Source organism: Girardinichthys multiradiatus, chromosome 18, assembly GCF_021462225.1.
Source record: "Girardinichthys multiradiatus isolate DD_20200921_A chromosome 18, DD_fGirMul_XY1, whole genome shotgun sequence".
Classification (NCBI taxonomy): Eukaryota; Metazoa; Chordata; class Actinopteri; order Cyprinodontiformes; family Goodeidae; genus Girardinichthys; species Girardinichthys multiradiatus.
Window position 1 is genome coordinate 18,294,084 of NC_061810.1, and position 23,097 is coordinate 18,317,180.

At 43.0% G+C, this 23,097-nt stretch overlaps 1 protein-coding gene across 2 annotated transcripts; it reads left to right on the forward strand.

Moving 5' to 3' along the window:
* The first annotated feature begins 573 nt into the window (after nt 1-573).
* On the forward strand, nt 574-22,442 carry LOC124884197 (TCDD-inducible poly(ADP-ribose) polymerase). Of its 2 annotated transcripts, none has more exons than XM_047391958.1 (7): nt 574-819; nt 1,888-2,889; nt 11,340-11,529; nt 11,782-11,969; nt 16,353-16,652; nt 18,915-19,172; nt 21,097-22,442. In XM_047391958.1, exons 2-7 carry the CDS (start codon nt 1,913-1,915, stop codon nt 21,284-21,286), a joined length of 2,103 nt encoding a protein of 700 aa, XP_047247914.1. In that variant the 5' UTR covers nt 574-819; nt 1,888-1,912; the 3' UTR covers nt 21,287-22,442. The 2 variants fall into 2 exon arrangements, with proteins under 2 accessions (XP_047247914.1, XP_047247915.1); XM_047391959.1 differs by lacking the exon at nt 574-819 and adding an exon at nt 1,149-1,519.
* The last annotated feature ends 655 nt before the right edge of the window (nt 22,443-23,097 follow it).

Below are 23,097 nucleotides of genomic sequence, written 5' to 3' on the forward strand. Positions count from 1 at the left end.
GTATCAACAGTAGAAATTGCTTTTCTCTTGTAAGAGTAGTTAGATCATATACATTTTCATTTTTAAATGTATGTGTAAATACTGTAATGACATGAAACTGTTGTATTTTTACTCAAGGTTGTGCTCAATAGCACTCCATTAATCTGACCCAGTAAGCATCTGGTCAGAAAGTGTACATTCGGTTTGGGAGTACTTAAAAAGTAGTTTTATTTTTTGGTTTTTTTTTGCCATGTTATAATGTAGCCCACTTTGCTTTAAACGCCCCCAAGGGGCCCACTTTGGAGGGCCACAAGTTTCACAATCCACAAAATCCAGTGATTCAAATCCAGTAATTAAATTTAACATTTTATTTGTGACAATTCAAATACATTTAGAAAATAGAAATACATTTAAATAAATATGTTAAATATCTAATGAATCTATCAAATAAATGAATAAGTAAATACATATGCAACACAATACTTAAACATCAAAATCCTGAAACTCAGTTCATTAAATGATATTTAATGAATTGAGTTATTGAGATATTTAACAGGCCCCAAACAGGCTGTTTGCAGCTTCTATCTGCGGCCACCAGACGACTCTGTATCCGTTCGTTTGCAGCGAAGCTCCGCCCCTGGTGGGTCAGAGGGCGGGGCCTGGCGGTGCGGACCCGGAGCAGCCAGGCAGAGTGTCTCTCGCTGCGGCTGTGCTCACTTCTTTTGTCGGTTGGCTGGCTCCTCTGCGCCTCGTCAGTGCAGCATAAGGATACAAAGAGAGGAGAATAAGACAGAGCATGAGAGCGACGAAGGAAAAAGCAGAGGGATACCAGCGATCCAGGTCTGGACACGGAAACTACTATTATTACTAGCTTGTTTGATCCGGACTGGATCCGGGGCTTCACCCGGTGGATTTTGACCACCAGAGAGAGTGTGTGTGTGGGGAGGGGGGAGGGTTGGACTTTATCGTGCAAGTAAGGTTTTATGCGTGTTAGCGTCGGATAATCCAGAGATATCTTCCGTGGGAAAGAAATCTATAATGAATTTTCTAAGCAAGCGCAGTGTTTGTCTTATTACTATTTCTCCCCCCCTTTTTTTTTTTTTTTTTGTCATCCTGCGCCTGTAAAGCGGATAGTTTTTCACCAGAAAGAAAGCTCTTTTATTTATTTATTTTTTTTTTTAGGCCTGTGGAGTTAAATCTCGGTGTTTTGTGTCATGTCTCTACGATGCAGTAGCTGCCTACCTGGTGTGTGTGTCTGTGTCAGCTGGAGCCTACGTGCGAACTTGCTCGGGCGCTGATGCAAAGCGGCACGTAGTCGGCAGGGGCCGCGTATCGGACTCCCGTGATCAAAATATAGTCCCGGGGGAGAGAGAGTGGGGGTTTTGTTACACTTCTGATTTTATCGCTCCTGTGCGGATACGCAGCTGTAATTTGCAGGCATGACGTTAGCTGGAGACCAAATAGACTTAACGGGGAAAAGGGGACGTGTTCTCGTTTGACATGATTAATCTGAGGCTCAACTTCCCCGCAGCGGGATTAGGTAATATTTTTCCGCGTCGACTGGCCAACGTTTCCTGCTTCCCGAACGAGTATTGGTGTAACAGGCTGTTTAGGATTATGAATATGGGATAGACTGATTTGTTATGCGGCTGCTGCGGTGTTGGTCCTGTGTTTTTTTTGTTGTTGTTGTTTTTTTAATTGCGGGGTCAATCTGGTAACTTTCTGTAGGTAGGGGGTTTCGGTTGAGCATATAGACCGCGGAGGTTTTCCTTCACAGGAAAGGAAAGACAGGGAGTGTTTGGCCCTAGCATCATATTAATCACTGCGATGACTTCACCTTGGAAACTGAGATTATGGGATTATGGCTGTTATCTTTGATGACCACTTCATTGTCTCTTTCTCTTCCAGGACTGTCCGGGTTTAGCAGGAGGACATGGATAAAACTTTGCACATTATCCAGAAATCCGCAGACCGTGTGCCGGCTGGGATCTCTCTGGATGTGAGTTTAAATATGAACGAAGGGGAAGATTTCACGGAACAGCCGATCGTTGGGCTTTCGGACAAAATCCCTCTGGTGAAACCTTATTTCAGGAAGAAACAGAGGAAATTGGACCCCAAATGCATCCAACGCGCCCTGGACCCGATACTGACTAGCCTACTGAGCACAGATACTCTGGTCTCCGGGGATGGGGTGTTTGTGCCCCGGAGCCAGCCGGGAAGGACTCCGGGAACCCTGTGCGCTGCGGCGGTGGTCAAGCAGAGCTGCGTGGGCCAGGTGTGTCTCAAAGACCCAGGAGCCGCCGAGGATGCAACGGCTCCGACCGGAGTCCAGAGCTTGATGAACCGGGACGTCGATGTAGAGATAGCTGATACTACTGCGGAGCTAGAGGAGACAGAGCGACCCCAGCTGAAACCTGGCCTCCGGGCGGCGGGGAGCACAGAGACAATCACACCCCCCGGAAGGAATATACCTCCGGTTCCACCCCCGGTTCCTCACCAGGAGGGGACCATCATCAAAGGCAAAGACCTCCTAACCTCTGGCGCTAAAAGTGTTCCAGTGAAAGACTCTTCTGCAATCCAGGACCCCCACTCCCAGCTCCTGCAGTCAGACAAAGGGGTGCTGTTTCTGAATAAAAGCGAAGAGGCCTCCCTGGACCTGGTGTTTGAGCTGCTCACTCAGCTCCAGTATCACACACACCAGTCGGACTCAGTGGACATTTGTGTGGATTTCCTCCAGGGACGGTGTGTTTTTGGGAACGACTGCGCCCACCACCACACCGTCCTGCCCTACCACTGGCAGATCCGCAGGAGCAGCACTCAGACATGGCAGAGCATAGCAGACGATGCCCAGGAGCAGCTGGAGAGACTGTACTGCAACCCAGACCAGGAGCAAGTCAGACTCAAGTATCAGTAAGTATCTATACAGTAACCTGAAGACTGTATTATTGTATGTTGTGTATCATGGCCTGTCCAATGACTGCACACATTTAGATATTGGCCAGTAAAAGGTTCTCGCCTGTGTTAAAGAAAGTGTTATGTGAAAAACAGTGATGGGTGGTGCTACTTTAGTTTTCAGTACATGGTTCACAACTGGAAACATCTCTGAACATCTAAATTCATCTTTCTTATAAACAAGGAGAAAGTGTGGGAGCCTTCTTTCGGCCATCTTGTCCAACACTGTGCAGCAACAGGCAGGGGTGGGGCAACACTTTTACTCTATGCTTTGTACAGCAATAAAAAAAAAAAAAAACAGGAACAGTCTTTAAAACCTTGCTATTTGTAGCTGGTCCATGCCTGGAGACATGATGACTGTATCTGATTTTGTTGCATGTCTGTAAAAGTGTGGAAGGTGACATAAAACCACATTTTTTGCTTCTATTTAAAAGCAGTAAACCAAACTGTTTCCATTTCACATAGATCCTAGCAATGTTTAAGACCAGTGTAACATTATACATAAAAATAAAAAAAACACTTTTTGTTGCAGTGTGCAGCAATATGCAGCATATCCTCTGGTGGTAATGATAAATAGATTTTTGTGACATAGCAACAGCAGTGCGGAAAGCTCATAGGCTGACTGTATATTGTCAGCCTCTTCAGACTTGTTGGAAACTGCAAGCCTCAGTTCCCTCTTCGGTTTCACCACCGAGGACAAACTGAAAGCATCAGCTCCCCAGCTGTTGTGCTCATGGCCAAGTAAATGTTACTTTGAATATTTGTGTGTTATAGTTTGCATTCAGTTCTCACGCCAATGTGCACCCCGTTGTTGCTCTTTATTGGAGCAGCTTTCATTGCCTGGCACTATGTCTCTCAGCCTTGATAATCTGCTATCTGTGTCCTGAACTTCCCTTCTCCCAAACCCGGTCCTGTGATTGGCCAGGGCTCCAACCGAAGCAGAATTTACAGCCCTCATGAACTTTCCTGAACCCCTTCCGCTTTGGATGCGATGTGTGGTCAGTGACCGATCTTGCTTGGCAGCTTGTCCCATCGTGCACAATAGAGTGTACATTTGCACACATGCACTGTGGCGTGCAGACGCTCGCATGAACTGGGTGCGCGGGTTAACTGAGCGGCTTGCATTGCTCACACGCACGCATGCCTTTTAGCAGATGAAGATAAACCTACCTTTTACTCTGTCACACCCAGGAGATAAACGCACTTTACTGCAAGCACTTGGCAAACCCCAGCGGAGTGACATAGAGGAGCATGTGGTTCCCGTGAAACTGCTGCACACACAAGCAAACAATGGGGCCGCTCAGCAAGACTCTGACCTTATTCTAGACACAAGTTTCTTTATGATCCATGTGTTCCACATGTGGCCTTTTAGTCATGTCACCGTGTGACATGTTTTGTATAGTATTAGCACCGTGGTGACACATTATTTCATCCCCTTAGTCTTTGGGTTCTTTTCTACATCTAGTGCCTTGTGGCAGCTCTCCATGTTTCATGTTGTTGGCTTAAAGGTTCTCGTCTATTTGTAAATCATCTATGAGTTTCACATGCTGGCTCATGTTTCCAGCTGAAACTATACTAAACAGTGGTGTACGCTGCAATACAGACAGGATATGCACCTGGTGGAGTCAACCCAGATTTGCTTTTTGACCTCTTGACGAGAGGACCATCTGGCTTGCTCAACTGAAACTGCAGCTGAAAGTAGAAAATCCCCAAAAATAATTGTCAGCACATTGGTTGCAAATTTGTGTGTGTGTTTTTATATATATATATATATATATATATAATTTATTTATAGAGCCCACAGACACTGTTCGAAAGCATACCTGTTATTAAATAGGCTTCTTGAATACAGCTGTTTCATTAGGTAGTGCAGTTGTACAATAATTGGATTCAATCGCACTTTTCCAAAACAGTATTTAATGATGCTCAGTGTAAAACAATAGTTGAAGTAGCAAAACTAACGACCCCAACATTACTGTCAGATTTTAGGATGTGCAAACATATGCAGACACTCTATGTCTGACATCTGGTTTAACCAATAGGAATGGAATGACTGTTTTTCATTCCCAGGCCACGTAGGATCTCTCACGACAATCTACCCCACGCTCCGAGGGTGTCAGGTTTTACTTGTTCCGCTGTAAGCAGTTAGTTTTTTAAACTAGTGTTTTGCCACATTGTCGATTAATTGTACATGTTAGGAACGTAAAAAGATGATTGGATTCTCCCTGCTGGACGCCAGTGTTGGCCCTCTTAAGAGAATTTGACAAGACGTTTCTTAATTTGTTGTAGATTTTAGGCTTTAGATCAATGACGCTCAAACTCAGGAGTGGAGTCATTAAACTGTTAATGTTAACTCTGTTCTGCCTCTGACAAAGTTGTGTGTTGTTGTTCTGTGTGTGTGTTTGAACACCCCGGATTTGTTTCTTTAAACACTCAACCCAGCCTGTCGTTTCATGCATGCGAGAACACAAACGCTGCATGAAGGTATCTACAAATGACAACATCTTAAAGGACAGCAGATGACTCGGGAAGCTTCCCTTCTGGTATCACAACCTTGGGCTGTTTTTGCTTTCTTATATTGTGGGTATGGGGAAAAAAACGTTTCTGCATCTGGTTAAGATCTGCATTGTTGCACGTACACTGCAGCGTGCGTCCTGCCCTGAGCCTTTCCCGTCTGTGTGTGATCCATAGCACACGTAATCCTATCCATATGATGAGCAGGAATGGAAGTTTGTCTAATCCGTGTTGGGCATGAACTCAGCAGTAAGAAGGAATGTCACAGCCATCGCTTCTAAAAGTTAAATGGTAATAATCCTCTGTAGTACATTCACTTTATCTCCTGTTTGCTGATTTAAGTGATTTTTATTTTCAAGCACAAACCCTCCACCACATCTCTCTCGACTGGACCAGTTTATTGAAAGAAAACCAGCCTCGAGTCACCAGAAGCTGACAGTAGGAGAATACATAAGGCTGAGTTTTACGTAGCCACATTCATGGGTGTGTTTGTGTGTGAGTGAACGTTGGAGACAGATTCTTTTGTCAGCCATGTGATAAAAGCCTTGCTTGTCATTAACTGACATAAAGAGTCACTGAGCACCAAGGGCAGAGCGACCCGACACCAAGGTGTGTGCGCGAGTGTGTCTTTGTGTTTATATCGCCGGTTACCATGTTACCTCGTTACCTTGAATAAAAAAAAAAAAAAATGACCATGGATGGGTGTGTTTTAAATGAGCTGGTTTGTGGGAAAAACAGACTTTGTCGAACATTATCTGCTTAGGTAAATACAGTTTGTGTGTGTGTATTAGTCTATAATGTGTCAGCCGGATCATGGGTGAATCAGAGAGGCGAGGTCTGGGTCATCCTGCCTCCTATTAGTCAGACTGCCTCAATCCCTCCATGTTTTCCGTTTGTCTGGGTTCACAAATCCAGTATTTTTAGTCCTTGATGTGAATGTCTTTAGTGTTTAGGGTTTTTTGTTCCCGTCTTTCGAGGTTTTACAGCACTTGAAGAAATGTTCAAATATGTAAAAGTTTTGTCACTGAGCTACTGCATGTTTTTTTTTTATTTTTATTTTTTATCTTTTTTTCTACTGACCCCAAAAACCTATTCCGGGTAGCTGCGGGATTTCGTAACAGCAGCGTCAATGCATGGAGAAAGGCGGCACTAAACTATGAGCTCAGCGATATGACAACTGACCGAGACATGCAGCTGAACAGGAACAATCCGCCAGACGTCCGATAATGCTCTCTGTCGCATTTAAATCGCTTAGCATGAAAGTGAGTTGATTCAGCAGGAGGAAACAACACGAGCTCGTGACATCAATGCAGTGTTGTGTGCGTTAGAGAAGACTTCGTCAGCATATCTGGTTGACTGACTGACTTATCTAGGCGTGACTGGATGAAGTTTGCTTGTGTGTAAGAATGTGTGTAAGTGTGTTTTAAAAGAGTGCTCATATTTTTTTTCTTTTTTTAGTTTGTGACAATAACAAGGGCTATGGTGGTATGCAGGTGCTTGTGAGTGTAGCCTTGAGAAAGTTTAACTATGTTGGTGTGTGTGTGTGTTTGGACATGCAGGAGCCATTTTGACAGTGCAGTAAGTTTTTTTGTTTTGTTTTTTTTTTTTTTATCATTATTCGTCCCAGGATAGGCGTTGCTTATCACATTCTTTCCTTTTCCTACATCACTATCCTGTAATCCACTAAATCAGATTTAGAAGCCGCTGAATTTCAAAGTACTCCCCGTTGACCTACATGGATGCACTTTTGCTTAAACTTAGAGCAGTCCGACATTTTCCGACTGCTTTTTGCTGCAGCTCCTTCTACCTTTTAAATTGCCCCGGCATCAAACGGCCTGGATATCAGTGCACTTAATTTAACCGGTGGAATTTTATTTTTAGAGCAGTGCAAACTGGTCCAGCGGCAAGGGAGGGGGCAGGACTCAGTGGAAAGCTTTGAAAATCTTTGTCTGACCTCTCAGGAGAGCTGTCTTTGTTTGACTGTGTGTCGGTGAAAGAGGGTGTGCGAGTGTGGGAAACTGAACTAATCAGTAAGGTGGAGAGGTTGCCTGCAAATGTGAAAAAGTTCACTTGGTCATATTGAAACCTCAACATTTGTTCACACCCACAAACAGAGATTGGTCTTTAAAGGCCTGTGGGGATGCCACGTCGAAATGAGTTAGGCATGGGGCCGGTATGAGAGTCTCTGGGTTATAGAAACCTTGCATAAAAAAAAAAAGCTCGTTTGTTTGTATCATTTCAGTTAAACAGTTAAACAAAAAAATACACCATGATATTAAATGGTTTTATTTAATGCAGACATTTTTTTAACTACTACTACTTTAACATGTCTTGTATTTGTTGGTATTTTGATTTTGATAAATAAACCCAATTTAAAGTGTGAATTAAGGTGTTTAAGGACTTATTGATTACAGTATTATACCTTTACTGCTCCTTATAATGTCGGTGAGCAGGGCTCTCTGCTACATACATTATTTTTATTAAACCTTTATTTATACAGGCAGTCTCAATAAAACCTGTGCATTGCTCATGCAACTTGCTGTTATCAGAGCAATGGGCGGCGCTCCTGTGCTTTCTATGTCATCCATGTCCTTGTTTTTCATAAAAGAAATATTTCCAAACTGCCAACACTTTGTTTCCTGTGTTTCTTGTAAGTGAAGGGAGTCTAGTATTCTTCTTTTAGCCAGCTGACCAGCAGTGCACATCAATGGGAGCACTGCTTTACCCTGTGCCTCATACAGTTTGTTTGTGCAGTTCCCTTAAAGGACTTCAAACCAGCGGGGCACCACTTAGGTTCTTGCTGACCGATGCCGATTTCCAGGTTTGTTTGAGTTCTGACCCGCCTGTTCTGATTCTGACTCATTCCTGTTTTATTCAAAGGACCAGAAGAGTAGAGGTCTTCTGGCTGTTCCTTTTTGGTAAGGGTCGCAGCTTTAAATCCACCAGAATATTGCAACTAATTGCAAGATTATCCCCATGTCTGCATCCGAGCACTTGCCTCTAAATGTATCTGATTTTTATTGAGCTAAAGATTTTATGGGGAAATTGTCCGGTTTTGATCAGTGGCCAGTTGATTCGTTCATCTCTGCTTTAAACCAAAGGAACATTATGGTCAGTTTTGCAGCCATTACTGTTAAAAAAAAAACCTTGGTATACTCTTATTCTCCAGTTAGTCCCAGTCTTTTGGTGTTCTGGATCTCATCTTTGTATGAGAACACACTCATGCATTCTGTCATCAGACACACTGTTGCTGGTAGAAACTGTTCTGCACTGAGAGAGGAGTCTGCGCAGGTGGCTGGCATGCACATTTTCCCTTCCTAAACATCAGAAATGTTTTGAAAAGACCCAAGTGTAGTCAAAAATAGTTAAGAAAACACAAGGAACGGGAGAGAACGAGCTGACTGGAGGCGAAGCGGAACATGTACGGTTTTCTTTCCCCCAACTTAACTTGTTAGGGTCACATTTGCAGCTTCTTGCCCACCTCCCTTTTATCTGCCAGTACTTTCTTGCTGCACTCGTTACCGTAATCCTTTCTTCTTGTTCTCTGTTCTGGTTCTGCTCTCTGTGTTCAAATGAACTGGTGTGTTTTTTGTTTTTTTTCCCCATGAAACCGAAGCAGAGTTCATTTACGGGAAAAAATCACACATCTGCATTATCTCTTATTTTTTGGCACCAATAATCTGCTGATCTTGGTTTTCAGTTACTGTTTTGTTTCTGCACGTGCTCATTAGGCAGCCTCCAGTTTCACTTCCTCTTATGGAGCAGCAGTCGCCTTATGACTTGACAGAAAAGCAACCTATGAAAAGAATGATAGATAGATAGATAGATAGATAGATAGATAGATAGATAGATAGATAGATAGATAGATAGATAGATAGATAGATAGATAGATAGATAGATAGATAGATAGATAGATAGATAGATAGATAGATAGATAGATAGATAGATAGATAGATAGATAAAATCAGGCTGTGTCATTGCAACAGGAAGCAGTGTTATTCTGAGTTCCTGTAACCCCAGTGACCAGTAATTACACATACAGGAAGGAAAACTTAATTTGTGTTTACTGCCTACCTATAATAACATGAGGTTTCACTGCTTCGGGTGCTGGATTAATAAACACGCTCCTCCTCAGCTGATTTGGATGGAAAACATCTCAGGCAGACCAACTCTTGACAATACTTCCACTTGTTTTCTTGTGTGTTTATTTTTACTCTGTGTTCTCTGGTGATTTGCTCAGCTCTGACTCTGATATCCACAGTGTGTGTGTGTGTGTGTGTGTGTGTGTGTGTGATCGCCTTCTTTGCCACAACACTACCGCCGTTCAGCCACTTTGGATGTTTTATCATTTTAGTGGTTTTGTAAATGTATTAGAATCCTAATAAAACACCTCCTTGTGAAAGTGAAAACAGATTTTTAACAAACATAATTCAATTAATTAAAACACCCACACGCCGGACATCTCATGGGGTTTAGAGAAATCTACCATTAGAAAATGAATTGTTTAAATCTGCCGTTGGCTAGCTGTACTGACCAGGCTAAAAGAAGACTGGTGAGGGTTAGGGTCACCCTGAGGCCACCGAGACACCTACGACCCCTCTGAAGGAGACAAAAGCTTCAGTGGCTCAGAAGTGACTAGTCATCAAGCTACACGCTATGTTTGGCAAATACTAAATAGTGAGCATAACCGAAAGCACGTCATCTCCTCTATAAATTATGGTGGCAGCATCCACTTAATACTGACCCGAATATTAATGAGGTCACTAACTTCGTTTGATTAAAACTACTTTGTAAAAATCTGTTTTCACTTTGACATTTTATAGTTTCTTTATTCAGATTCTTGTCAAAAATCAAAATAATGATGTAGGTTTGTAAAAACAAATAAAAGGTCCAAAGGGGATGACCACTGTGCAATGTGTGTCTGACCCAGAAAGTACTGCCGCAGGTCATTTGGAGAGCTGATGTGACACACACACGCAAGCACACACGTATACACAACAAGGTTTCTGACCCTTGCATGTCGAGGCAGAGAGGGTCAAAGGAGTATGCATGCATTTGATAACATTAACTGTTGCCTCTTGTTGTATACATAGGACAATTTGATGCTTCTCTGAGTTAGTGGTTAATACTTAGCTTCTGCAGGCAGTGATTTGCCATTATGTTGTCATGGTAATTCCACAAACTTAAGCGCATTTTACTGGGATCGTATGTGATAGATAGAGCAACACTACATAATGCCTCATCAGGAGGTGGTAGGAAAATGATCTGAAAACTGTGGTGTCCAATTGTATTCTCCCCCCTTTATTCTGATGCCTCAAAATAAACAACGTCTGCAATCTGTGGCCTAGAAAAGGAACATGATTAATAAATGCAATTTATTCTCAGTGTGATTACAGCTGTGCTGTGGAGGCCTCATAGGTTTGTTAGGGAAGCACTTAGTGGGTTCACTTAGTGAGCATTGAGGTCGTTAAGTGACAGAATGTTGAAAAAGAGGTGTAAATGTTTGCGAGTCAGAGTCTGTCTCCTAACAATGATTAACATCCTTTGAAGCTTTTCATGGAGCCATTAGAGCCACCTGTGTGTTTTTCGGGAAAATGTCTCTGCTGTCTTTCTCTCATGTTGTCCTGTTTCCTGCTCACACATAGCCGTCACCCTGTGGGACTCGCTGTGTTTGAGCAACCAAAGGTTCGGTCGCCTCGCTCCGGGACACATGCATTAACAGCCCAATGTTTGGTCACATGGCAGCTGATTGAAATATAAATGTGGACCATTTAAGAGCAAGGTCACCGGGTCACAGCTGTGAGGGTGATTGGCATCGTTTGTTTTGGGGTTTTTTTTCCAACACTGATTGCTGCGCCTCATTTTCAACAAGTTCTAACTTTTTGCTCCCTCAGGGGCCGGGTGTTTCTGCTGGAGTTTGCGACGATGCGAGTGTGCGACCTGGAGTTCGACTGCGTCCGACGGTTGACCACTTCCCCCTGCTCTGTCCCTGTTCCTGCGGCGAACGCGAACTCCACCCCGAGCTGTCACACAGTGTGGAAGTACTACTGCAGAGACAACTTCGGCTGGAGAGAGTACTCCGAGGTGAGAGGCTCTCTGCCTTTTTCTGTGTTTTTAAACACGAGGCCACATTGACTTTGCTCACACAAATCAACCGTCTTGGTGCTCTAAAAAACACACTCATGAACACTATGTGTCCCAGGGAATTTCAATTATTTCCCACTATACAAATTTGAGTTTGCTTTTTATTTCAAAACTCCTCACCTAGCAGGAAAATGAAACTGATCAGTCTCGGTTCTTCATGTCCCGCTTCTTCTTGTCTCCCCCTTCCTGCAGCCGGTGGTGAAGCTCATCGAAGAGGCATGTTCGAGGGGTCTTAAGGAGGTGCGATTCATCACGCTACAGAACCAGTATATCCTCAACATCAAGGAGGGCTTCCAGCAGAACGCCGTCTTCGGCTTCAGACGGCAGATCAAGAAGCGACCCATGTTCATGTCGTCTGTGATCCTCACTCCACACCTCCAGTAAATATCACTATTTACTCCTGATCCAATTGTTGCTCTTTACGTTTAGAAGGACTTTAAAGGTCCGAATCCTTCCACCAAAGCGGTTCACCCATTATGTAGCAGACATAAATAATGTGATTAATGTTATTAAAACTTCTCCATGCAGCTACCCATTTGTGATCCTCTGTAGAAATTTACAACAGAGGGAGGATCTTAGACCATCACTGAGTAATTTCTAGTGACGTAATGCCATGGCACCAAGCTGTCTTATCTGGCTGTGGAAAACCAATCCGGTTGTTTTTCTAGCTGGAGATCTCGTTAATCCCTGGAACCGCTTTGGTGGGGAAAAAAAAAAACATCTGTGTACGTTAGAACCAAATTCCTGCAAAACAAATACTCATCATTTTCAGGAGGTATGTCAAAATACAATGTTTGGATTGTTTATGTTCATATTTTGCCAGTGAGTATTTTTACCTGTGGCTGCCATCATCTTACTGCATACTTGATTAAAAAAAGTCTCAGTAAATGTAGAAATTCTGCGTTTCTATGAGGTGAAATAAAACTGTATCTTGTTTTTATCTGTTATGCGTGTCCTGATATGCTGTGCAGAGAAAAGCATTTTTTACACGGACTAGAAGTTATACAATTAATAGGAAAGTGGTCAGTCCTCAGTGGAGAGGTGAAGCTTAATCCCTTTATTGATGACCGTTTTGTTCTCACTTCTGCTTTCCATTGTACTCTCTGGCAGATCGGCATGATCATTCATCTCTTAATGTCTGACAATGTTGTCAGAGGACATTGAGCTGTTGAGGTTTCGGGAAAAAAAAACTGTGGTGCCTGGCAGCACTGCTGCATAGTTCTCACTGTTGGCTTTCTAATGTGTAACACTCTGTCTCCTCGTGGGTCTCTGTGTTCCCCAGGCGTCCTAACTCCGTGTTTAGGGACGCGCAGGCACACACAGGCCGGTACACAATGCCAATGTCACAGTCAGGGTTGAATGCTCAAAAGGCTCAGAACACCACGTCCATTTTTAATCCATTTCAGGACGCGACGACAGCCAGAGCTGAAGCAACACTTAGCCCGGCACAGATTTTTGGCGGGTCGAATGTGGTCGCCGGGACACGGGAGCTGTCCTGTGGAAATTGAAGGGCGCCTTGAGCAGACAAGACAGGAAATTAGATAATAAAGGAAATGAAAACAGATGAGACGGAGGAGAAGAAGAGGGAGGGAGGAACATGGAGACAAAGAAATTAATGCTCCCTGTGTTGAGAATCCCCCTTGAAAGAATTAAATTTGTTCTCACACTCATTTTCTCAAGCCAAACATCCCATCTTTGTAACGGTGAAGCAATGTGCCTGCAGCACTCTCCTCCTCCTTACTTTAGAAACAAGTGATACTTGATTGGAAACAAGTGGAGCCATTTCAGCCCATTTGCAGATTCTCCCGTTGCAGAGCAGGTTTCCTAGAACAAACTGTGCCCACCGGGCCAGGACGGTCAAGAGAGAGCCGGAGACGAGGAGGAAGGAAAGGCATGAGCCAGACATACTGAAGAAGAAGAGAGGCAGAGGCAGGGAGGTGAAAGGGAGCGCAGGCGGAGAGGATCTAAATGGTTTCCAGACTCGGAGCACAGGAGAATCTGGCTGATGAGTGACAGAGGGTGAAACGTTAATGCAGAGAGCTGGGATGGTTCCACTGTTGCATTTGTACATCAAATAGCTGCACTCGGTCGCATGCAAGTACATCTCAGCTAATTAGTTAATTTTGTTCAGTTCAATGACTATGGATTGCAGCTAATTTGCACATTTGCAAAATATGGTTCCAGCTCTGGATGAGAAGTCCACAAGTTCCATCAGGTCCAGTGGGAAGTTTCTACAGTCAGTGATTTGCTGGTGCCGCTCCACCGTGTTTTTTCAAGTCCATAGTCAGAGCAGCCATCCACTAGGAAATTGTATAGCATTTAATTCGTCCCTCCGCTAACAAGCTTTATGGAGGGTTTGATTTTCTTTCCCAGCAGTTCTTGACACATTAATGACCATCAATGTGCTTGATTGGTCCCCAATCTGCCTATCAAAAACCTCATAGGGAATTAATATGGTGACATGAAAGAAGAAAATGAGTGACACTACACCACAGGTAGGGGCTGCTATTAAAGTTTTAATGAGGACAATATTCCCAGCAATAGATACCATCAGTATTAACACTTATCAAATTGAAGTTAGATGAATTGAAGCCAGTAGATTGTCCTTTTTAAGTGACCTAAACCTCGAAAGCGATCTGTTTTTTATGTCCTGCTCTTACTCTCAGCTCCCTCCTTGACTTTGCCATCTATCCTAATCACTCCTATTCCTCTCTCTCTGTCTCTCTCTGTTATTCCAGCTTGGCTCCATCATTCTTTAGTTATCTATCCCCTTCCATTTCACACATGTTTTCTCCAGCAGCCCGTCTGTGATCTCCTCAAAGCACACAGGGAATAGAGACAACGATTGCAGGGGAGGGAATGAGGGAGGTGGTGGGTGTCTAAGACCAGACCGACAAGATAAGAGGGAGTGGGAGAAAAGAGATGAGAATAGTTGTCACACTACCTCAGAACCTCTTGATAACACACACACGCACACACACTTTCGTATGGATGATAGAGCTAACAGTATTTACACTTAGAGGGTGATAACTTGACAGGAAAACTACTGTTACTGACTCAAATGCCAGACGTGGTGAAGGATTCTTCTTTTTTGCCACTTCAATGAGAGCTCCACAGTTCTCCTCTCTACCTCTGTCTTGTTTTCCCTCTTTCTTTCCCATTCTTTTCACACCCCACCCCCAGTTCTTCCCGGTTCTTATCGTCTCTTGTTTGGTGTCTGGGTTTCATTTTCGCACAATCCTGTTGTGTTGTTTGGTGGCTGACGTGCAGCGGCGCCGCCCTGCAGTTCAGGGCTGTCACGGTTGACAGTCGGAGGGGTATCATTTCGTAGCAGGCGAGGTTTCTGGAAACGGTTTTGATTAGAAACAAATGGGAGCGTAGCTGTTGGAAGGCGGAGGGATACAGTTGCATATGGATGTTCACCTGCAGACATCAGAGCGATGAACATCATCTCAGCTTTAGGCTTTCAGTAACGTCTGCAAACCGTTTCTTCTTCTGGTGCAGACTGTCTGGGAAAGTTTCCCCTGCCTGGATAAAATGTAAGAATTGATGAGACCAAATTCTGCTCAGACTGGAAGCTGTGGGAGCTGGATTATATAGCATGCACCTAATGTAGTTGTTGTGCTTAATGAAGCAGCTCCACAATGCAGCAGAAGGCTTTTAAAAACATTTTTTTTATTAGGGAGCAGCGTAACAGAGCAGAGTAATCATACCTGATCCTGCCTCTGTTGGTTTGTGTCTTAATACCTGACTGGCAAATTTGCTAAGATTTACAAGTGATGTTAATGGATAACAGAGAAAAACTAACTTTAACATTTTTAAACATCGGTTTTGTCTTTTTACATGTTAATTTCCTTGTCATAAGAACCAGATTACATGTAGTGCCTTGCAAATATTCAGACCTCTTGAGTTTTTTCATACTTTAATAGGATCTCAGCCCCTTTCTCTGATGCCTCTAAATAAACACAATAAGTCACTTCATGTGTCATGAGAGACCAGATGTGTGTATTTTAATGTCAGTATAAATCCATCAGTTCTTTAAAGGCCTCGGCGGTTTGTTAGGGAACATTAGAGAGCTAACAGACTTCTTGAACTACATAGAAAATAGATTACATGTGGTGAAACAAACAAACTCCTCTTCACTGTAAAACATGGTGGTGGCAGCATCATGCTGCGGGATGCTTTTTTTCTTCAATGGTGACAGGGTAGCTGATTAGAGTTGTTGGAAGATGTATGGCACTAAATAAATGTAATTCATCGAACATAAAACGGAGTCAGACTTGATTCAGTGCTTCAGAAATGTTGATGAAAGCAGGCATTAGATGCTCTAATATGATGGAACGTTGCAATGAAGATGAAAGGTAGGACACTTAAAGCTATTTGCAGTAAGTTTCTAGTTCCTAACTGTATTTGGGGTTAAGGTGATAAGAAAAACCTACTTAGAAAAGAAAGCCGCAACATCCTGGACTACAATGCAGGTAGTGCAAGATGGAGATTCCTATGGTCTTCATCAGTGGAGGTACACGGGTGTGTAAACCGAGTTTCAGTTGTTTTTCCTCATGTCCTCTGCTTCATGTTTTAGTAAAATGACTAATTCGTTACTCAGTTATTCATTCTCCACTAAATATAGCAGCTATTAACCCTGATAGTTGTAAAGTAGGTTAAAAGAGACACTGGAGTGTTTCTAAATAAAGTTTTACATGTTTTTTTTTTTTTTCTCACTAAAAAGCCTAAATGTGGTCTGCGGTTTCTTCTCTTTCTAGGACTTTGGGCGGCCTCGCTTTACCCGCTCTCCCCTCCTCGTCTGCCCCTGCGTCGACACCCATGGACGTCTCCTCGTCGCATCCCCTCTCACCGACGGCAACCAACCCGCCTAGCCTTTTCCCCGAGACATGGCTGCCAATGCCAATGAACCAGGACTTCCTGCGGGTGCCCGTGTCGCGGGAAGACCGCAGCTACAGGACGGTGTACAGCCTGTTCCACAAGACGGTGTCGGAAACCAAGTTTAGGATCATCAAGATCCAGCGCGTCCAGAACCCCTTCCTCTGGGAGAAGTACAAGAGGTGAGAGTGCTTTAAATGAAGCAAGAAGTTATTTGGTGTGCTGAGGAGAGAAGGTTGGCCACATGATGTTTTTTAAAGCTGTGGCTAAACGTCTTGGCAGTTTTTTGGTTTTGCTATTGCACACTTGAGCTGATGATCATTTCCTGTGTGAAAACTAAGAAACTTTTCACAGCTGAGAAAATGTATCACGCTTAAAGATGTAACCAGCGTTCTTTAACAAACTCCTTCACAGAACTGTTAGATTTATACTGTGATGAATTTACAGAGGTGAAATTATTTTAGGGTGTCAGTGTAGAGGGGGTTCTAATTGCTTATTAGGCCTCAAACTTGACTCATGGTTTTCCAATCTTCGAAAGTTTTCTGTAGATCTTGCAACTTGCACTAAAGACAAATCTGGAAATGTGCCAATAAACACCCCCGGAGGCTAAAATATTTGCTTTTTGGTGTCGATTATATATATATATAAAAAAAAAACCCTCTTCTATTTATAATCATGTCATAATCAGATCTAAAGCTAAATGAGAGAAGAATCAAAAAGAAAATAGGCCAAATGGTACCAGCTGTGTGGGACTTCGTGAGAACAAGTCGACAGCGGTGTGTGTATGCAGCAGATGGTGAGATGTTTGGTGATGATGATGTTCCTGTTGTGAAGGCAGTGGGCTAACCGCTGTAGTCGGAGCAGGCCTTCTCCTATCAGCTGCGACAGTTAAACCCTCCCACACCGACCAGTAACACACGGTTTCACAATGACTGCCGGTGTGTGTTTCCGTGCGTCTGCCTCACCACCTCTGAAAGCCATACCTCCTCACTGACTCTCTCTCGATTTCCTTTTCCCACAGTATGGCTCCTCCAGCGAAACCATAACTTCTTGTTTGCGCGACTTCATCTGCATGCGATAGCTGAGCGCTGCAAACTAAATTAGGGTAGTAGGAAATCAGGAGTGTGTGAGCGAGCGAGTGAGCAGCGCTCTGCGTGCAGTGTCATGTCACAAGCTGTGGCATTGTGTGAGTTCATGTGTGGGTCACGGCCTCAGTGACTCAAGTTGCTTTTTTCTCTGGGTTTCTTATTGATCTACTTGTATCAAAGAGGCGGCGGGTACATGTTGCTGCAGAAAGATAAGCTCCAATGATCTTTTTTTTTTTTTTTTTGTAGATTCAGGTTTGGGGTGAATAAAACTATAAAACATTGTGCCAAGCTGGAAAAAACTGTTCACCAAAACCTTTTCAACAGGTTCACCTCAATAAATTAGATCCGCATCTAAAGGTTTTCTCCAGTAAAATGTATTTTAGTAGGTCAATTCAAAAAGTGAAGGCCATGTATAGATTCTCTACACTATTTATGTTCATTGTTATAATTACGGCTTAAAACCAATGAAAAACCATATGTTTCTCGGAAAATAGGGCTAGTACAAGAGAGAGTATTTATTTCTATTCACATCCATGTAATTTACAGTGTTTATTTATTCGGGTCTCCTTTTCCGCGATTTACTGCATCAATGAGGGGTGGCATGGATGGGGTCAGCCTGAGGCTCTGCTGATATGTTGAGGAAGGAAAGTTCACACCAGACCTCAAGCAGCTTTGATTCTGTGCCTCTTCATTTCCTTCCTCTTGGACTGCGATTTCTAAATGAAATGCAGCATTTGCTATAATCTCATCAGAGGACTTTGGACCACAGTTCTTTTCCTCCTCATCCCACCTACAATACTTCTGATGTTGTCACAGGTACAAAGAGTGGCTTTACCCAAGGAATACAACAGTTGTAACCCGTGTCCTGGATGCGTCTTTGTGCGGTGGATTTTGGCTCCAGCTGCTGTCCAAACGGGAATCTGTTGTCTGTGCACCTATTTCTATCACAGTTTTTCCTTCCACTCAACCTTTGATACAGCATAATTTGAACAGCCAACTTCTTTATGACCTTTAGTGGCTTGCCCTCCTTGTCGAGGGCGTCAGTGGTTGTCTGCTGGACAATTGTCAAGCATATGATTGTGTGCGCCATAATATGACAGTTTTTTTATTATCAAAAAACAAACTGACTTTTGGTTTTTCCATTTGCTGTAAGCCATAAACATCATCAAAAGAAATGAGTGCTTGAAATATATCACTCTGTGTGTAATGACGAATTTATGTTATTCTAATTTGAGACAAAACTATATAGTATTTCTGCAAATGGTTAGTTTCACACTCATTAGAAAAAACAACTCATTTAATTATATTTAGTGATCATATCCCATCTTAAGTGTCTGCCTCTGTGTGCTCTGACAGGAAGAAGGAGTACATGTCGCGGCGCATGTCGGAGATGGACCGGCTGCTGAGCGAGCGCCACCTCTTCCACGGCACCTCAGCCGATGTGGTGGAGGGCATCTGCAAGCACAACTTTGACCCGCGGGTCTGCGGCAAGCACGCCACCATGTTCGGTCAGGGGTCCTATTTCGCTCGTAGGGCCCTCTACTCCCACAACTTCTCCAAGCGCTCACCGAAAGGAGTCCACTGCATGTTCTTGGCCAAAGTCCTCACTGGCAGGTGTGTGTTGGTTTATTCAACTGAACAAGATGGTTTTAATTTCCAGAAAGCTCCACTTTCTTTCACTAGTGGCAATTCATTGTTTAACTTTCTACTTTTCTAGCAGACGTTGCTTTGAAGGGAGCTGGATACCTCATAGTTTATTAAAAGCTAAATCAAGTCCTCATGTGTCCAGGGTTTATTGGGGTTTGCATGGTTTAGTGTCCTTAATGAGCAGCCTTATGTGTTTGACAAGTCAGTTCCCTTCAGGACGTACCTCTTTTCAAACAGCTTTTTCTTTTTTTTTTGACCCCAGCTCTTCCCCTTGCGCTTAGCTCTTGCCGATTAAATTTACAGAACACATCAACATTAATTTGGATCAGGAAAATCCTGAGGTTCTTTTCCATAAACCATCTTTCAGCCGACCCGCGCTACTCCCATTCCTTCAAACAAAAGTCAAATCCACAGGCGCACATGTAAAACAGCTGATTTGGCTGGGCCCATCATACATCACCACCTTTGTTATGCCAAGGCAGACGGTCCGTGGTGCGTCCAGGGGATTGTACAGTGGTTTGGAAACCACCCCCCACCCTTCCTTCAATCAAGCACACACACAGGAAAACACACTTTTACTCTAAGCCTGGGTTCAATCTGTTCCACATAACAGGCGAAGGCTTTGCTTTCATACTGAGGAGCATTTTAAAGTCTACATCTCTACTTTCTGAATAACAGTCTTTACTTTAATAAGCTTTTTTATGAGAACCGGTTCTAAGACAAGATGTTCCAATGCATTGTTTCATTTCATGCCTGTAGTTACAGGGAATTTATCATAATTTGTACAACTTTTGCTTTTCGGGTGTGTTTGGGCTTGAAGCTCAGGCTAGTTGTATTTATTTCCATGTGCAAAGTCAAGACATGTTAAAAGGTGTGAAGAAAAGAAAGTGAGAACAAGGCAGATGAAAGAGTTTTACAAATGGAAAATCAAACTTGGGATTTGATTAATAGCAAATGGTCACTGATAAAGACTGTCGAGCGTGGAGGACGAAGTCAGGAAAAATGTTATGAAAGGCATTGTAGACCAGCACCCTACCCAGAGATTTAAAAGCGCTCTGTGGCAATCCAGTCTGCCTATAATTTGCCATAGTGGGGAATGACCACTAATTACAAACATGTGTTAGAAATGAAACTCTGCAGCAATCAGATAGAGGACATAACCTCTATCCAAGTGATCCATGAACTGGTTCTTTAAAACAAAGTCGAAGTGAATGGAAGCAGCTAAAAAGCGTACTTTTCTACACGTCAACTCGCCGTGTTTAACTTGCCAGGGTCTGAAGTCCAGTACAGTAATGTAGCGGTCAAATGCACCATGGTTAGTTTTGTTACATCAACATGTCGTGTTCCCCTAAAAGGTTAGTTTAAGGTCGCTTACACATGCGGTGGTTGGAAAGGTAGTCAAAGTACTGAAATGCTTTTTGTCGTTCCTTCGGCTCGGTCACTGAGGAAAAAAAAGTCTGTGCCTATCATGGGTAAACGTGTAGAGACTTTTACACACAGCAACTATTGATTTGAATTAAAAACAACTTTTTATACTGACAGAGAACACATAAAAAGTGAACAATGTTTCATAATCCTGTTTGAAATGGAGAGACAGTTTTTGCTAGGCTATAAGAAGTCCTTTCTCTTGTGTATTTACTTTAATAAACCTCACGCCATTTCCTGCGGAAAGGATCTTTGGGCTAACCCCACATTTTCCTGCGTCACCTAAACGAGGTCAGAGATCCATTCAACGTGCTTCTGTTTAAACAGTCAATTTTAAGAAGTAAATATTTGCTTTCGAACTATTTAGAATGGGCCTTCAGGAGCACCTCTTCTTCCTGTCATTCTTGCGGGGTTCTTGTAGCACGACTAATGCTTTCCCTGTCCTGTCTTTGTTTTGTTTCTTCAGGTTCACCGTAGGAAACTCCTCTATGCGCAGACCTCCACCCATTAACCCCCGGGACCCCTCCAGTGACCTTTATGACTCCTGTGTGGACAACTGGGTGGACCCCCAGATTTATGTCATTTTTAACGACGACCAGAGCTACCCTTACTTTATTATTCACTACGAGGAGGTACCCAATACAGTCGCCATATAAGTCCTGCATCAGAACTTTTGGCGTCTGTACTTGCAAATGCTTGAGTCGCAGTCTGCAGGTGCTCCGTTAAGCTGACAGATGGACTGGGGTTTCTATTGAGTTTGGAAAAAGAACTCATTTACAACCAAATAATCCAAGCAACTCTTTTGGAGTAATGCAGTCCGGTGTCACCCATCTGGTACTTTAAACATGTGAAAGCAGACTAAGAGATGCTTGCAGATGTTCAGCGATGTTCAGAGCGGTTGTCAACTGGATTCAGACAGACTGGACTGCTTTAGACCAGATTAAACTGGACTAAACTGGATTAGCGGAGGACGGCTTCCCTTGGTGTTCAGACTTGAGTGGATTTACCACACCTAATGAATCAGGATCCCATGGATGTTCATCACTGAGCCAAAGCAGATATGATTTATTTTCTTGCTTTGGAGCAGACACGGGATAAAAGAACCTTTCCCTTTATTACTTAGATTAATGTGTACATGAACTTGCTTAGAGGACAAACACTGTCGGAGACGGTTAACATCCTGCCTGTACTGTGAATGACCAGCTAGTGAAATTATAACTTTAAAGAATCAGAACCCAGCCAATCAGAGGCCTCAGTAGAGAAACCATAGTTACTTTCACCCAGCCTCCTGCCCGTACATGTTTTATTTAAACTGTGCTGCGTGCTTGAACCTCTTAATCTAGTGGACATTGATCTTGTGGCCTATTCATCCAGACAATGGAAATGAGTCTCACTGTAAACCTCCTGGAAGAGGATTCCCATGGAGCTGCTCCCAGTCGCCCTCTTATTTTAACCCGCCCTTCCTCTCCTTTCACTCCCCGCTACACTCTGGCTCCTGTCTGCAGGATGACTGAAGAGTGTAGAGGTTTGATGCCTGGACTCTATGCTGCTGCAGTTGAGCTGTGCTGTAGCTTTTTGTCAACAAATCAGCTGAAGCTCATCTCTCTTAGACCGCTCTCTCGCTCAGAGACAGTAGACCATTTTGTTTCTTGGTTGTTGTTTTTTTTCTTCTTCTTCTTTTTGAGACAAACTGTACAGGTGTTCCCTTTTGTTTATATTTGAAATGTGTGCCTTTTGTTCATAAACAAATGTTTATTTATGTTAGTTTAATGTAACATTGATTCAATAAAAAAAACCGAAAAGAGCAAATGACCGAATAGCTGACTTGTGCTTTGTTCAGATCTGATTGAGAGAATTACTGATGTGTTTATTTTGTGCAGATTTTGCAATAAATGGTGTTTTATCAACCATTTTCGTAGCGTTTCTCCCAGCATCAGGTCAGTTGGTTCTCACTGAAACCTGAAAATGTCTGACCTATTCAGAAATTTGCCATAGCATCACTTTTCCGCAGTGGATCAGGGAGACCATTGTTGCTCCTCTGCGTAATATTACAGTGTGTTTAAAAGAAAAGCTCCAAATTCTTATAATAACTTATTACAATAAACACAAATATATTGGGAATACTGCACATTCTTTCCAAAGGAAAACATGGAAAAAAAAAATCACTACAGAGGTTGAGTAAATAAACAAACTCTACTGTTCACTGTATAAGCTGAAAATGCTTGAAGGTCTAGCTTTCCTATGAATCACCCCACTAATATTTATTGTATAACTGCTTGTATTTTTGGAACTGCTTAATATGGGTGTTGCATTGAGCCTACCAACTTCTAGGACCTGTGAGCCCGATCCAGGCCAGGATGATTGGACTGCATCCCACGATTCCTCTGTGTTTCTTGGCCTTAGCCCACTAATCCCTATCCCACAGCTCGGTAAAGTTAATGTTGTTGGCCGGAGTCTAGATGGGCTT

Coding starts and splice junctions, on each gene's coding strand:
- LOC124884197 (XM_047391958.1), top strand. CDS start 1,913: ATGGATAAAACTTTGCACATTATCCAGAAATCCGCAGACCGTGTGCCG. Junction 11,530..11,781: donor GCTGGAGAGAGTACTCCGAG/GTGAGAGGCTCT, acceptor CCCTTCCTGCAG/CCGGTGGTGAAGCTCATCGA. Junction 11,970..16,352: donor ATCCTCACTCCACACCTCCA/GTAAATATCACT, acceptor TTCTCTTTCTAG/GACTTTGGGCGGCCTCGCTT.